Below are 17,159 nucleotides of genomic sequence, written 5' to 3' on the forward strand. Positions count from 1 at the left end.
TCTAAACCACTCACAAATACTATTTCAAAGCCAAGTGTTTTTCTGGGAAACAGCATTTTATGAGGCTTTGGGCAGCAATGTGTGCATTGTATTGGGCTTCACCAGCTGCAAAGGGAGAGAATATAGCCTGCTGAGCTTTCTCTTTGCAGCAACCTAGGTGATTTCCCTAAGCTTTAATCATCTGGTGCCTAAAGAAAGCTGAAGATTTTGCTTATAGAACAGTTTGCAATTTCACAGAATCGAAGTTGCTTTCCTGATAAATCTAAAATTTATTTTCTTTTCTACATTTACTACAGTTGCCAGAGGTCATTGAATAGAATTATTTATTCTCTTTTCAGAACAATGTTATGTTTCTCATGGAAACAGTAAGTAAGAATTAGGTAAACGTCATGTGGTGAAAATGTTCAAGTGTAACTGAGTTTAAGAAATAAAACTTTGGAGTCACAAGACAGGAGATAGAGAAAAAACAGAGCCTAATTCTTTTTCTGCTCATGTAGTACTTGGACAGTGAGGACCAACCGGACCGTAAGTAGGTACTTTGTCAATATAAATATTTAATATTATACAGAATAAATTAATAAAAAGAGCAAGTGTCTAGAGACTGGATAATTTCAGGGGATCTTTTTTAACTCCTAAATGTCTTACGAAAAGCAGAGAGAAAAACATGAGGCATAAGAAAATCAGTATTTTTTTTTTCAACTGCAATGTTGCCAATCACCTGAGTATGTTATAGGTAAAACTGTATACATTTTGTGACAATAAAAATAAACACCAGATGTACAGAAGAGTGTGTGAGGCTACGCATTGTGTGCTTTTTCCGCTTTGCTTTCTCCTGAACCCAGTTTAATATGTCTTACATACATAGCTCTGCTGCTGACTTCACTGGGACAGTTGGATGGAGAGTTCTGAATTAGATGCAGCATTAAGCTAAATAAAGCTAAAGAATAAATATGTTCTAGTTTTGTGTCCAAAATCCTGTCATATTCAAACTTCAGTAAACTGCAAGTGTCTGATAATGCCAGCTCCTCATTTTAAAAACCTGTAAACCTCTTCTCCCCTTCATCATAGTTGGGACATGGGTTACGGTTTTTCACTTCACAGGCACATTCGCATCTGATGTCCTTGCTAAGCACCGAGGAAACTATTACAGAATAATTGCAACATTTGCCCAGTGAAATGTTATATCACCCATTCTGCAAGAACCCTGGGTGATGGAGCTTTAACCTCTTTTCTTTGTGCTTCTCTTTCAGCTTCTGATATGGCTGCGGAGCAGGGGCAGATTCTTGTAATTGCCACTGCTGCTGTTGGTGGATTCACTCTCCTGGTCATCCTCACTTTGTTCTTCCTGATCACCGGGAGGTAATTAACACTACAGTGTTCTCGTTTACTCAGGGTCAGTGTCATCCAAAACTAAGAATTTAAGAATAATAGTTAAGTCATTCACCACATTTTTCAGTGCTAAAATAAAGGTTAGGCATAGCGGGGTGAATGTCCTCTTTGCTCAGCACTGCTCATACTCACAGTTCTATTGCGACTGTTGTTTTTTGTAAAAACCCAGTTTGGGGAGCTAAGCAATTATGTGAAAACAGGAAATGCCTTGGCTGTTTTTAAAGTAAGTTTCTGAACCTCTTGCCTGCAGAGCAAGAATTGCAAAATACAATGGAACTGCAACCTCAAGGCTCTGACGTTAGAGGACAAAAAGCCAAAAAATAAAAAAACACAGTATTTTTTACAAAATCTTATACCTGCCAACTGCGAAGGTTTGGAGGGTGTAACCTTAGGATTTTTGATGTCTTGGGGTTGGCAATGTAGCTTGCTAAAGGCACTTGAGCGGACAACTTTTTATTACTTTTACTATATTAAATTTGTAGGAAAACTCATACACAATTATGCATATATTTTATATGCACATTTCTGCATCTATTAAGAGAAAATATAAGAATTATGTAATGAAATTAAACTCAGGAAAACTTTACTCCAAAATACTATAATGATTCTACTGCCTGTGATATCACTTGTGAACAGAAAATGGTTTCCTGAAGGTCCTGTTTTATAGCTTTTTGGCTTTTTTTTTTTTTAATTGGATTGAAGATATCGCAATTAAAACTACATTACAGCAGTACTGTTGCACTGGCTGGAGAATTGACCGGTCTGGACAATGATTATTTTTTTATAACTACCCTGATTCTTATAGTTAACAATTCTTTTAGTACAGTGCTGATTGTCCACCTTCCTTCAGTTGATGTGTTGATCAGGATCAGATAACGACATTATGCAAACTGGATGAGACAGCATTTTGATTTAAGTGGCCAGATGCCATGCTCAATTACACACTGAAGGTTTTAAGGGAACTCACAAATTCTAATTGGACTTGCTAAAAAATGCACATAGAGGTTGGCACATCAGCCCTTGCTGGATCTTAGATTCCCATGGGCATGGCTGCTTCCATGGTGCCTTGCTTCCTTTTTCACTGAGCCTCCAGGTGTTTCCTGTGCGATTTCAGGACTTCACCTGCTTCCACCAGGGAGCAAAGCAGAATTTAAAAGGACAAAGACGTTACGTCCCCGTCTCCTCTGTGAGACGTCAATGGCACTGCAGTGCTGCCATGGATCAAGGCGGCCTAAAGCCAGGCTGATATTCTGTAGAGGTATGGGCCTTCGAGCAGAGCTGGGCTCATGGCTCCTGCAGGAAGCTCTGCAGTGGGGGTTGTGTGGGCTCTGCCCCTCTCTGCCCCTTTCCCCTCTCCCTCCTTCGGGCACATAAGACAGCCGGGGGAAGAGCCTCCGTGTGAGGAGGATTCTCCGTGGGGTTTCCTTCTTACCTGGCTTGGGGACAGAAAAAATCCAGAGCTGGGCTAAGATTCTGCACTATTCCTGTCCTGGCTGAGAGCCCGTGTTTACACTTAGAGAAAAGATGTTACACTGACTCCTCTGAATGTGATAATGGTCATCACAGACGGGGCTGATAGCAACAGACGGTGCTGCGCTTTCGGATTTGTAATTAAGTTTCTGTTTTGTTGGTATAGCATTACCTCTACTTTGCGAAGAAAGTAAAGTTCTAGCAGTGTAGGCTGGAGGCTTTATTTGCAGTACCCCAGCAACAAAATATGGCACTACAGTAGCTACCATTATGTGAATTAATGCTCTCTCTGCTAAATAATAAAATCAGTGAAGTCTAACATTCTGTTGAAGTTAATGGGAGCAGTTAACATTGGAGCATATTGTGACCTTAGATAATCTTAGAAGCTAAGTAAATATTCCTATGATTTCTACAAACACTGACAAACAGTAGGGTCTTTCAGAAGAGGGAGGAATTACTCAGACAAAGACAAACTTTCGGAGAAAATGGTTGTGTGGAATCCTTGCCTGGAAATCTGAAACATAACTCAAACGCTTCCTTTAGAAAAATCTCACTAAACTCAGGAATGAAAAAAAATATGGAAATGGGTTTCTCTCTGTGTTTATTCCTCCTGTCTGCTAATGTTAAGGATATCAGAGATTCTCTTAGCTTTCTCGCGTCTTACTCAATGGGACCATTTCAATTATGTAAGATATGAATTAATTTTGAAGTGCTGCTTAAATGCAGTGATAAGAGTGTCTTCCGCAGAAGACAGAGCAAGAAAATTTTGAATAAATACTCAATTTACTCTAGGACTGGAGGCAAATTTCTGCATGAAAAATGGGATTGGTACCCTACAGATGTGCTCTGCCTCACTGTTTAGAATTAGCAATTTGATGAGCTGTCGAGTCACAGGGCTGCTGATGAGTCTATTCATAGTGAAGAGGCTGGGTTAAATGAGCACCTGCCTTTGCACTTGGCTGAGTGATTATCCACCAAGCGCAAGCAGGAAGCACGGCTGTCAATTGCAGATAGAAAAATGAAAGCGCCAGAGACGTCGAGGCACAGGATATGCAGTGAGACGGGGGTCTTGGCTAAATTCCAGAAAATGCCATGTTAAAGCTCAGTGTGATTTATTGTTATCGTTACAGAAATTATTCCTCTCCGATTGTTCTGTAGCCAACACGAACAGGGAATGGGGAGCTGGAGCTGGAGGACTCCTCTGCTGGTGATTAGTCACTGGCTTCTGTAGTCACACGTTGGGGCCACTTGTGTACTTAGGAGGGTTGGACAGGGTTAAAGCCTTGTTTCTTTGACTGTTCCCCTGGGCAGACACTTCAAGTGTAAGAGCTTGTGTTCAGTGTTCTTGGTGGTTGGCACCCTACAGACAAGTTGTTCAGGTGCTAAAAATGGCACTGGCACGCTCAGTGGTCCCAGCAACTGGTGTACGATCTAAAGATTTCCACAGAAGCTGAGAATCCACTGCTTGCCGTTTCCCTCCGTAAGGGTACATAACCACAACAACTTCAGAATTTTCTGCCCTTCGAGTGTTCATCATGACCTCTGTAGCAATGAATGCATTTGTGAGTGCTCCTACTCTGTTTCAGTAATTTAAATGAACCATTGAAATGAGGTGGGTTCACATATTTCTCATATCTCCATTGTTAGCATTTTACTGGCTATACAACCTATAATTATAGTTTATTTTATTTTATAAGGCTGGTAATAAACACACAGAGGCCAGTCATGTTTTCAAGCTGGTCTTGGAACTGCATGTCTGTACACCCAAACACATGTCCACACACGCTGCTGTTCTCCACTGGGGTCAGTGCCCCAACAGCCCTTAGCCCTTAGCCTAGCCCTGAGACCAAAAGGTTTCCCTCTAAATCATACTTCTTAGGCTGTTCAGTGAGTGAGAAAGAGCTTTAAGACCAAGAGCAAATGTTTTGGTTTTTCTTGACAGTTGCTCCTATTATGTGACCTTCTAAATCAGCATTAACAGTCCTGCAGGTAGGCAGCATTCAGGCCGGGGGAGATTTCGTTACAGGGAACTGAAAGCTTGCCATGTGGCAGTTTTCTCCAACATACCCTTGCATTGTCGGGTAGGGTTGCTAACAATTCATGAACAGCCACGGAGTTTTGTGTTGTTTGGCAAGGAATTGCGCTTTTATAGCAATCATACAGGCATATGCTAAACCATTATGTTCACATAGCAGGCTACGTATTGTTTATCCTGTATGAGAGCTGCTATCTCAGAAGAAATAATAAGTCAGTGCCTGGCTCAGACTGCGCAGAGCAACTCAGAAAAAAAGAACAGTGGTCCTGATGTGAAAAAGTATTTTCTTTTTTCATGAAACTTTTTGAAGTTGTAGTAATAGTAGTAACTATTACTTTATGAAGAAAATGTGAGCTTTTTTGATCCACTGGATATGAAAGTTAATAAAATAAGGTTTAATTAGCACAAACCAATGTATGCAAACAAGAATGCAGGGAAGTAATAATTTATTAAACTATCAGGATTCTTTGCAGGAGTCAAAGCTGGAAATAAAGTATTGCATCAGACTTGAACTTAAGTAGTCATTTGCATACTAATCGTTCAACCATGATTTACTTTTATTTGTATCTAATCTGTTTGTAGTTCTTCATGCATATTTCTCTCTTTGGATTCATAACTAAATACATATTCCAAATGCAAAGATTCTGGCTTTCATAAAAGTGCAGATAAAACTTAATGTACATCTGTTTTTTGCATGACAAGTATTTTAATTAAAACCTCACTTGTTTTTCTTAAAAGATGCCAGTGGTACATAAAGGCCAAAATGAAATCTGAAGAGAAAAGAAGGGCTCATTTGCAAAATGGACATTGTAAGTAGTTCAACACTGTGTTACATGATATCTGTATCATGTTTTAAATTAAGAATGTTCATTGTTTTCTGTACAGCTTTTGCCCTAGATATTTTAATCTGACCATTTGATTAGTTCCTTATTGTCTGCACCATCAGGGGTGCTTATTTTTGTTTGTTTGTCCTCTTGAACAATTTCACTGAATTCACTCTAGTTAGTAAGGTTTTTCACTGTTCTATTAATAATATTTATCAGTTTTTCAGGTATATTTCTTTGAATTCTCAACTGGTCTGGACCATATTGAATTTCTGCCTCAAAATTTCTCTCGTGGTGACTATGTGCCTTATTTTTATCCAGTTCTCTTTGGCTTTAGGGATCTACACTTCCAGCCACCCAAGAAATAAAAAGTGGAATGGGTTGCCTTCCCTCGCGTTCCTGCTCACTGATCAGTACAGTGAGAGAAAATCCTGGCAATCTCTCGTGGGCAGTATATTAGTTTATTTAGTTTAGTTTAGCTACTTAGTTTAAATTACTAGCCTCACTTTTATGTTAGAGTAGCTATTTAAATGTTTTATTTATTTGAAGGTTATTATACAAAGGGTATTAAAATTGATTAGTTTTTTGTCATTCTTGATAACATCCCTGGAAATACTATGATCAAGACAGAAGCTAAGTCACCAGAAGTAAAATCTTTTTTCAGGTGACACCACTATATCCAGCCAAGTGGCTCTTTCTGTCAAGGAAAAGGGCACATTTCCCCACAAAGGATATTTCCTAGGAAGATTTGTTTGTCATTTGTTTCCAAACATAGTCAGAAAGGAAAGAAGACAAAAACCTTCCTGCTGGGGAGTTTGATATATGTCTCTGAGACCATGACTGAATTTGAGAAAAGCCTCACTCAGTGTCTTTCAGGCCACGGTAAATGATGACTGTATTTCATGTTGACACAAAGCTTCATCTCAGAGGCTTCTCATTCATTTGCAGTTATCTCAGCATCAGACTTGAGAGGGCAAGTCTCTGCTCATGTATGTGCTCCATAGAACCAAGGATAAAGAGGAATTACTGTGATTTACCCCAGCAGCTAAGACTGTATTGCCAACAATACTCCCTGCTTTACACTGAGCACTCAGCGCCTCCCATAAGAAGTACCTCCTTCATGGTAGCAGCAATCTTTATCTGACTGCTATCTATAGATCCGGTATCCAGCATCTCAACTTGAAACAATATGTGGGGCTGCGCCGTCTCTGCTGGGATCAGTATAACAGTGACCTCTCCTAGACTGGCTGAAGCTGTTTAAAAAAAAGCTCCGCTGCAAAACCTGCACTGGTTAGCAATGCCTGTTCGTGTTCCCAGATTTTCATGTCCACACTTTACATCCTATGCTTCTGCTGTGTGCAGAAGAAAACCATCTCCTGCTCATCCTTCCTCTCTCCGTTGGGAGCTCAGTGTGAGCCAGAGGAAGGAAATAAACTCTTTGAAGGGAGTTAAAAAGGGGTCTGTGATCTTGCTGATAAAGTGACATCCCATGATGTCTGGTGTCCTCCCCATTTCTGTATGGTGTGTGTACTCTATCAACAGTGGTCCAAATGGCTGTTGCACACTGCCTAATGAAGCCCAGCCACATTCAGGTATCCTGAACATGTATGCTTCACCTAATACATTCAGGCTCATCAGGTAATGAGCTGCTTTAGACTCAGCTACTAAGTTGTAAGACGAAGAAGGCTGAGAGGTACTTAATTCTTTCAAAAGAGATTCTCTGGACCCAGCTGCAGTACCCTTCTTTATCCTGATAAGTTGATGCATTATCTACATCAAATTCTGAATTGAAAGGTTTCCAGAACTTAATCATCAAATGGCAGCAGCCTAAAAAAAATTCCCATTGCGACAGTAGAAGAGAAACAACATAAGTTCTTGGACATGCCATACTCAAGAACACGAGGGATATTAGCAGTGCCAGAAAATGATGGCTTGCTGGAGCCTGCCAAAGCAATCTGGTGCCAACCTAGTATTGCCACAGCCATCTCCAAGGAAGCAGACAGAAATTATTTAAGCCTTGTAAATGGATTTGGATATTTTTGTTCTCATCTTGCACCTGGCTTTCTTGTTGTTCAAGCTGATCAGAAGAGAACAAAGCAGCACAGTCCTCCAGGACCTATCCTCAGAGAAAAGGATCTCAAAGACTGGACCTGTTTGGCAAAAGGAATGTTCAGCCATCCACCCATAAATGAAAGGAGTGAATTAGAAAGCACTGTTTTCAAAGTAAAGGACAGATTGGCTAAATTGCCTAAGGAGCAGCAAAGGGGAATATAAACTGCTTTGGCGTTAATCACTGTTAGTCTTCAGGATCTGCTTTTCCCCAAATCTTTGAGCCCTCACTTGGTGTCTCTGTAGACACTCTTTCCAGTGACCAGCTCAGAGCTCATATTTTCTCTTGCTTGCTGCATTTTCCAGATTTACCAGCTGTACTTGAAGCATTCAGTAAGGATGTGAGCTAAGTGCACAGACTCCAAGGAGCCTCTTCAGACTAAAATTTGTAACATTTGGAAAGGAAATGCTTACAATAAAAAAAAAAAAAATCAGATTTACTTTATATTACCCAAAATAGCATTTTCCTTAAAACTTAGCTAGGGCTGTTATTTTTTCCTAAGGAGAAGTTTCCAAAAACTTTATTCTCCTCTTAACTTTCCTGCCTGAAATGCTATACCTCAGGAGATGCTTGTGTTCAGCTGGGACAAAACAGCATAAGAGTTTGACACTATCTTATCAGTTGAATACCAAAGACTGAGTCTTCTAAAGGCCTTTGAGTTTTTGTTCCTGTGGGACAGGTTAAACCCTGGGACATGTGTAGCTAGCAAACATGACAGTAACTAGAAGTATAAATAACATTCAGAGAACCTAATATCCATATTTCCTTCATTCTTTACACTAACACTGTTTATGAGTTATCATTGCAAGCTGAAAGGGTGTTTGATGTAACAATGCACTGCAGCAATCCTGAAGAGATATCCATGCTTTCAGTCACCCAGAACATCTCAGAAAATCTGAGCAGGGTCCAGCAGGACCTTGCTCACAGTTTCAGCCAGTACTTTTGAGTGCTTTTGCTAGTATTTGGTTGCCAGAGGCTTATCCTCTGTCTATGGAGTTGTAACACCCAGCTCTTCAATGTCTCAGAAGCCTCACCTAAAAAAGCCACTTGAAGGATAAGAGGAAATACTTAAGTCTGTGCCCAGTCAATCTTTGAAGGCTCTGGTGCTGCCAGATGGGGACAACTCATGTGCATTCTGCAGTTGGTTTCTGTGAAATCAGTAGCAAGCATTAGTAATTTTGGGTCATTAGTCTCTTCTGTTGGGTTCTGGAACTTTAAAGGAAGATTTACTATATTATTTCCAGTCCTTTCAATTGTCTAGTCAACAAAAAAAAAAAAAAGAGAAAACCATATTGTTACAGTGTGTGAATGTCAAAGAATGCTTCATTCCTAGTATTCTCTCTTTTTTGCAGTACGTTTCCCAGGAATCAAAACATATATTGATCCAGACACGTATGAAGACCCATCTCTTGCTGTCCATGAGTTTGCAAAGGAGATAGATCCTTCAAGGATTCGTATTGAGAGAGTTATTGGGGCAGGTAAAAGTACACCCACTTCAAAAAATGTCTAGGCATGGGTAGGCTGCTTCTCTCAAGTCACCATGATAAGGCAAGTGGTCAAGTACAGTACAAAATGTGGGCATAGTTCTCTGATTGCACCAGTTCACTCTCAAGTGTGGTGTACATGAGATATTGTATTTGGCTAATATTCCAAATGTGGGTATATTCAAATAAGGAGTTCTTGAGAGGAAGATTCTCCAGAGTGGTAGGTTTATCCCAAACCTTTTTTAAGGCTTTATCAATTTTTTGGGTAGGGTTGGTTTTGGGGGTTTTGGGGGGGTTGTTTGGGGGTTTTTTTGCTTTGTTCCAAATGTGCTGAAAACACTGTGTCACTCAGCGTTTGCCATAGTTAGCGTCACATATTCTCTGTCACTGAGGGGGAGATTAGATCAGAATCTCTTTCTGGGGGGAGATAAGATCAGAACGTAGAAAACTGAGCCAAAAATATTCGCAAATAGAAAATAGGAGTACAAGGGGGAAAAGGAGAGGGTGGCGTGGGACAGGCTTCCCTGTAGCCATGTGGAGAAGGATCATTGGCAGAGAGGGGAAAGAGGAAGCTCTGCTGAGAAGGTGTAGACAGTATAAAAGGTGATGTGGAGCTGGGAAGCAGGATGAACAGGAAAAATAGCTGCAGATTCTCCTCTTACACCCCTGTTTGTCCGAGCGTGTGGTGGGAACAGCGAGGAATTATATCTGAACAATTGTTTTAGACCCTGTTCTTCTCTATGGGGTGTTTACCTTCAGTAGAGAACATCTCATTGGGGATGTAGGCCATTTCACAGCTGTTTGAAAATAAGTTTCAGAAGCTCATTAATCCTGTATGTATATGGGCCTCTTTTTCTAAGGGAGATAACATGCCTCTTGTGTTTTCAGGGATCTTACCCTTTGCTAATGTGCTATGTTTACAGGCATGTCCATTCTGTGCATTGTGTTATCCCCTTGTCTTAGCTGTGGTATAATTATCTGGTTTTGCTACTCAGGGAAGTACCGTGCAAGTGTTCCCACACATTCACTTTTGGAAAGCCTTTGTAGGGATAAAGGCTCATGGCTGCTGTCTAGAGTTCACTAGAGGTCCTGGTGGCAGCCCAGTGGTGACAGAAAACACACCTTTGTGGTTAACACAACAAAAATTAAATACCTGAAAAGATCAGAGTCTTGTAAAACCATTTCTTGTAACTTGTGTTCTGACTTTCTAGGGCAGATAGTATTTCATTATTGACAGTCCTGAGATTGTTTTCTCTGTTTTACCCTGTGTAGTTTACTCAGGACTTAGAGAGACAAGGCTAGAAAAGGGCCTTAAAAAGTTACCTAACTAGTGGATCTCAATGCATGACTTATGACCAACAAGTCATTCAGAAGGCCCACCAATGTTTCTCACAGCTATAACAAATTCAAACAAAAACCAGACTGACAAGGAGAGTCTGAAGTTCCTGTGGTCCATTACATCCTCTGTGTTGTTACCTACACACTGTCAATGGCTGGGGAGCATTAATCACTTCTCAGCCCCAACAGAAAGGGAAGGTGAGAGAGCTAAGGGTCTGTGTCAGAAATTTTGATGAACAGAATCCTGAGTTCTAATTCCAGCTCTGCAATTTATTTTTTTTCCTGTAAAAGACATTAACACAATACCTAGCCTCAGTTTACATAATACAGATATTTCTCTATGTCCTTAAGATATTAAGAGTGACTGAGTTTTATAAATTGCTGTCTTAAAGGTATTTGTAATACTGACTACACAGATGTTCTGTCTTCACCTCACTGTAATTTACTTCAGTAGCAATAATTATGTTCCATAATTAAGTATGTTCCATACTCCAATGCCCGTCTTTGAGCTATCCATTCCAGGCTTTCTCTAACAATGCTGGTTTATTATTTACTAAGTAAATGCCAAAATAGAAATGCTTTTTTTAACCTTATTTACTTTCTCTAACTTTAATACCATCAAGAAAAAAATAAAATAATTCGTAGTACAACAGACTGCAAAAATCAGAGTTACATCTTGTAGAAGGGGGTCAGTGGAAAAAAAAATTATTTTAATTTGCCTATAGTGAGTCCACCAAAGAACTCATGCTAGCAAGTATTGTCAGGAAAACTACTATCAGAAGACATAATGCGCTGTGATCCTTCTTTTTTATCTTTGTTTCATATATCTTAGTCACTCAAGAAAGAAGAGGTATTTTTCAGTTGAGATCCCTCATTTAATGATACGTTACTACACTGATAGCAATGCAAATGTCTCCAGTGTTGCTAAAAAGTGTTTTATGCACTAGAAAACGTCGCACAAATAATATAACAGAAATAAAACCTGGTCTGTTAACAAACAGGAGAGAGAAAGTTTCAACCTGAAAGTAAGAGAGAAAATTCTGTCTCACGCTGCAGTCCATATCGCTAGAGTACTTTAGAGTTTACATGATTGCTTAAACTAGATAATACGTATCTGGCACTGTGCACCATTGGAATTATGAGCTTGAGAGAGCCCCCAGAGGGCTGACTTCTGCAGAAAACACTCTATCTGATTTCTTTTATTTCTTCCTTTTCTTCAGACATACTGTAGATATTGATGTCTTAGATTATAAAGCATATTGAACTACATTCAGCACTGGTATAAACTGCTGATTTCAAAGGAGTTGAATATGACAGACAAGGACTGAGTTTATTGATTTTTAGATCAGATGAAAATTGTGTCTTTAGTCTCAATTTATTTATGAAAATTCTTTACTCAGCTACTCTCTCCCTTTTCTTGTATGCGTGGGAGAGAATTTTTGCCTGCTTTCACATATTTTATTTTTACATTTTTGTCTTCTAAAATTACTTGGGTAATCTGCCGTCTTCAAAGATATTTGCCTAGCAGGACTTGCAAACTGTTTACAATGAAATTTAAACCCATTTCCATGCAGGCAAGATACAGGTTAAATACCATGCCTGAGGCACGGAGAGTACAAATTCTCACAGAGTTCTTCAGTAGCTGCTAGGGGACATAACATATCATTATAATTCACAGCAGTCCTAAAACTTTCTTTGTGCCTTCTCTCTAATTCTGTATTAAACATTGCAACCAGATGTAAAATGGTTTTCTTATCATAGGATAATTACTTTTAAAAACTGTTTAAAATTTTCACCTAAGTAAAAAAAACATTAAAATCTTTTACAAAATGAAACATTAAAATCTTTTAAGAAGTGAATCATTAGATGCATTTCTTAAATTTGATTTGTTTGAACATTTTATTTTGAGCAATGATTTTCATTTTGAATTTCTGTAACTTTAATTTTTCAAAACAAAAATTATTTCCATTCAAGAACTAAGTTTTCATTTTGAAAATGTCAAAGTAGAACATTGCAAATATTTGAAATTTTTTTTCCAGCATTTCTGGTCAAGAAATTTTTGAAACTGATCTTTTCCTGAAAGCAGTTTCCAATTTGGTTTTTCAATGGAAAAAGTCATGTCCAAAAGCTCTTGACAATTCACTAGTTGCAGTGCAGATGGCTTTGACACTCAAGGCAACTATTTTTTCTAGTTTCTTTTTTCAGCTTACCTAACTCTGTACCCAAGTTATCTTTTGAAGTATTTGGTAATTATAATCTTAGATGATGTGAATTGGAAATGTACATTATATTATTTGCTCCTGAGTAATCTATCTGAGGATGATATCATCAAATTGGAAGTAGTGTTTTCCACTAAAGCCACTGATTATCTCATTTCTGATTACAACACTGTTAAAAGTTAAAATCTCCTAACCACTCCACTTACCTCAGATACACATATGCTATAGACCTGAAAAACAAAGACTTCCTATATATTATTTTTGTCCTATATTTCAGTCTCTGCTTAGAAGTGCAAAATCTAAGAGCCCCTAAGCATATGCACCTACTTACGCTCTGTTGTACAGGTACATCTGAATGCTGCACAAGACATTGGGATTTCTCTGCAATCATTTATTAGCCATGTTATACAGACAATCTGGTCTGCTGCTTTGGTGCCACGTACTGGTAACATAAGGGTCATACTACGTGATGTAAAAAAAAGAGAGCAAATATCTAAAATTGTTGGTTACGTACTGATTGCTCCACATAATGATGTTTTTCCATCAGATACTAAAAACAGGTGGCAACAAATGGTCAAAGTGAAAAAGTAGCAAGATCTTCAAGCAGTAACAGCGAATTGGAAAATAGTCTTTAGTAATTACAAAGTTCAAAATGAGACTTGGCCTGCAACAGTCAAAGACATCATAGCCAAAATAAAAAGAGAATGTCTATACATTTAGTTGCAGATTTAATAAACATTCCTATTGCAAGTTCATATCATTAGGCAGGTAATAATAGGAAATGCACAGCAGCAACAATTTAAGAAAGGATGCTGAGTTCCAAGATTACTTTGAGAAAAAATGAATTAGTGCAATCTCTTGTTAAAATCCTTTTTCAAGTCCTCCTTGTGGACATTTACTGAGCTGGTGTTTTTGAATGCAGTCACTATATTCTATGGAGCCAGTTAATTGAAACTTTCATCTCAGCTCTCCCAGTCTTCCCCTCTGGCATGCTTTTGGCATTCCAGTACATCTGCAAACTCTCTGAATTGCTATCCTTCTTTCTGGTGCTTTGGTGAAAATAAAGCAAGTAAAATACAGGCTTTGCAAAGTCCTTTCTAAATTATTCATACTTTACTTACTCCATGAGTAGGTGCAAGAGATCTGCATTAAAGTAACAATATCTGCACATAAATCCATATTCAAGATGGATATATAATCAGGTTACTTCCCCTGAGTGGCTTCCCATCTCCTACCTTACATCTGGTTCATCTGAGAAAAAAAATACTGTTGCAGAGACCTTTTGATTGAATGAAAGATTATCCAGGTTAATAGCTATTAATTGTCTCTTTTGTTAGTCTTTGAATAACTTCTGCTGATATCTTGGTTCAAACTGGAGGGTAAAGGCAGTAGGTAAACAGTTTACAACCAAAATCACAATCGTAGTTTGATCAAATATTCATAATAGCAGGCAGATTACAATACCAAAGGCAAAACAGCACCTAAAGTGCTTAGCTTCTCTTCTCATGGTGACATCAACCAACTAAATAGGTATTAATGAAGTTCACATTCTAGCAATAGTTACTGTTTAAATGGTGAAATTCATTAGTCCATTCCCTTTTATTTTATCCACTACTTATGACAAAGTTTTGCTATTGTTTAATTTGATGTTGTATATTCTTGGATTCAAACCTCTTGGCCGAGGTTTTTTTACCACTAGTATTAAATACTCCATGAGATCTCCCACTGGTTCATTACAAAGATCACTGGGTGCCTTTTTGCTGGTTCCCACAATTTGCCGTCTATTCATTGCTGTAGATTTTCTTCAGACAGTCCCTTTCAGCCACTTTCCATATTGAGCTTGCACCTACTGACAGGTTATCATATCATTTGATTTTTTCCTGTCCATGACACGTTTTTCTGCCCCATCACTTCTTGCTCTATGGTTTAGGGCTTCAGCAACTCTTCATGGAAGGAATTCCCAGAGGTACTTTGTCAAGTCTGTCTTAAAAGTTACAATTATCCTCTTATTTTCTTTGTTAAAATGTTGAAACTCAAGGAAGAGGCCAACTCTTTGATTTTTCACAGAGGGTACACTATATTCTTTTTGTAAGCTAAATCTTCTCCCAGTTCTCCCACAGGCCTAATGACTAAAACTAGGGAAAATGAGTTCAGCTGTATTTGGTGCTGTGACCTTTCAGTTCCATCAACACCAACTGTCTGTGTTGTAAGACATTTGTTTTGATCCCATGTAGTAATACCAGACTGCATATCAGACTTTTAAGTGACTGACTATTGCTGTTTCATTTTAAATAACACATATGTTATGACTGAAGGAGAAAAGGGATGCATGGTTTGCACAGGGTAAGTTTTTAGACTGCTCAATTAGCTTCTTTTTGTATAACATACAGTAAGATGTGTGGGGTTTATATCATTAAACCAGGGATTATTTACATTTTATTAAAACTGAACAGACAATGAAGTCTATCTTTTTCTCTAGTTATCACCAGCTTTTTCCCTGGAGCAAGGAAAGATGTCGACTTCATTGACATCTGGCTCTTAGCTTCTACTTATTACACATGCAGTCATGAACCTTTACTGCTGCAGGGTCAACATTTGTCTTGTTTATCTTCAAACTTGAGCAATGAGCCAGATTCTTAGATTTTAAAAAACTCTTTTGTTGAATACATTCCCCTTTGACTTTAAAAACATTCAAAATTCTTTATCTGAACAAAAATGTAGAAAAAATACTCTGGGATGAAATCTTGTCAAACTCTTTCTCAGCGTAAATAGTTCAATGGTTTAAATTATATCATTGATCTCCATCTAGTCGAAACCAGAACTAGAAGTTATTACACATACCTTAGACTTCTAAATGTAGTAACTCTGTTCTGTGAGCTGATGATCACTTACTGTCTGTTTGACATCATGTCACAAAAAAATTGCTCTTCGTCTTTATGTTCACCAGTTTATCAATCCCAACATCCAAGGGAACTGAAATTTCTTTCTACCTGTACAAATCATGCATCCAAAAAAGGGAAAAGAAACAGGTCAGGGAGAAGACATGATGTTCCTTCTCCTGCTTTGGATGTTGTACAGGTAATAAATCTTGGGATTGTAAGTCCTTCACTTGCCTCCTTCAGTTTAATTCATTTCAAAACACTTGATGAACAGCCCTTTACAGTCCCTGAGGTATGAATGCCATTATTTCTGAAATTCTGAAGTTGTCGTACTCTTGTATAATCTTATAACAGCAAAATGATTTATTCTATAACCTATGCTTTCCAAATTATTCTCAAAAATTAGATTTTGCAGTTCTGCAGATTTATTGATCATGAAATCTCTTCAAAAATCTGTATATTAAGGCTCTAGTATTTTTGCTTTTCACTGTTTCATCAAGAGGAAGAAACTGGAAATTTTTTACATTTTAGGCATTTAAGTTTGAAAAGCCAGTAAGGTGCAATAAGGTCATGGCTTTAGAGATGCATTCTAGCACTGCTGGATGTATCACAGAACAGAAGCTTGATATACCATGTCTCCTTCCAAACATTCAGGTTTCATGACTTTGTTTTATGGTAGGACTTTAGAAGTCCAAACTAGCTACTACTTTTTCAGTGGCAGTAGTCAGGCAAACAAACGTGTAAGGAGAGCCTTCTAAGAGCTAAAGGGGCAAAATTATGTAGGAAAATCCCTACCCAACTTCCCCTTTTGTCAAAAGATTCCCAGAACATTAGTCTGATGACATACATTTTCACACATGCGCACACATCTTCAGGGAAGCACATGCTTTGATTTATTTTAAAAAATTAGGTAGAAATAAAACAAATGGGGATTTTTTTGGTAGAAAGAAGACCTAGGACACTTGGCTTCTGTTAGTTCTTTAAGAAGCTGCTAATTTATTCAGAGGTTATGTTCAGCATCTGTTAATTGTACTCTTGCACTTGATGATGTCTCTGTTTTGAAGTGAAAGACAAGCTATGAAATTGTTTTTTTAATCCCTCCACTCTTCCTGGATCTTATTGGCTAATAAAACCTTGTTTTATTTTAGTGGAAGCGACAGAACCTAATAAAATAAAAGCTGTATGACAATATCCATTCTAATCCCATAACATCAGGGAGTTATAATTTTCTGAAGTGAAGCTTCTGTCTTTAAGGTCTCTCTCTTCTAGATTTGGTTCATATCTGAAGACACACTGTTAAAGGATAGAGCTCTCTTCTTTTCTTTTCTTTTGTTCTGTCCTTAAAGTTTAAGGGAAACTAATTCAGACAGCATTCAATGGAGGGGGTAACAAATTATTTCCTCCAGTTAAA

General features: G+C 38.3%; 1 protein-coding gene across 3 annotated transcripts in view; it reads left to right on the forward strand.

Annotated features, from left to right (window-relative positions):
* Positions 1-17,159, forward strand: part of EPHA6 (EPH receptor A6) — a 536,584-nt gene that overhangs the window by 408,543 nt on the left and 110,882 nt on the right. For all 3 annotated transcript variants that reach the window (XM_075709685.1, XM_075709691.1, XM_075709700.1), the window contains 3 exons: positions 1,251-1,359; positions 5,633-5,703; positions 9,181-9,306. In XM_075709685.1, the coding sequence (XP_075565800.1) occupies positions 1,251-1,359; positions 5,633-5,703; positions 9,181-9,306 (306 nt within the window). The remainder of the gene's footprint in view (positions 1-1,250; positions 1,360-5,632; positions 5,704-9,180; positions 9,307-17,159) is intronic.

Source organism: Pelecanus crispus, chromosome 1, assembly GCF_030463565.1.
Source record: "Pelecanus crispus isolate bPelCri1 chromosome 1, bPelCri1.pri, whole genome shotgun sequence".
Classification (NCBI taxonomy): domain Eukaryota; kingdom Metazoa; phylum Chordata; class Aves; order Pelecaniformes; family Pelecanidae; genus Pelecanus; species Pelecanus crispus.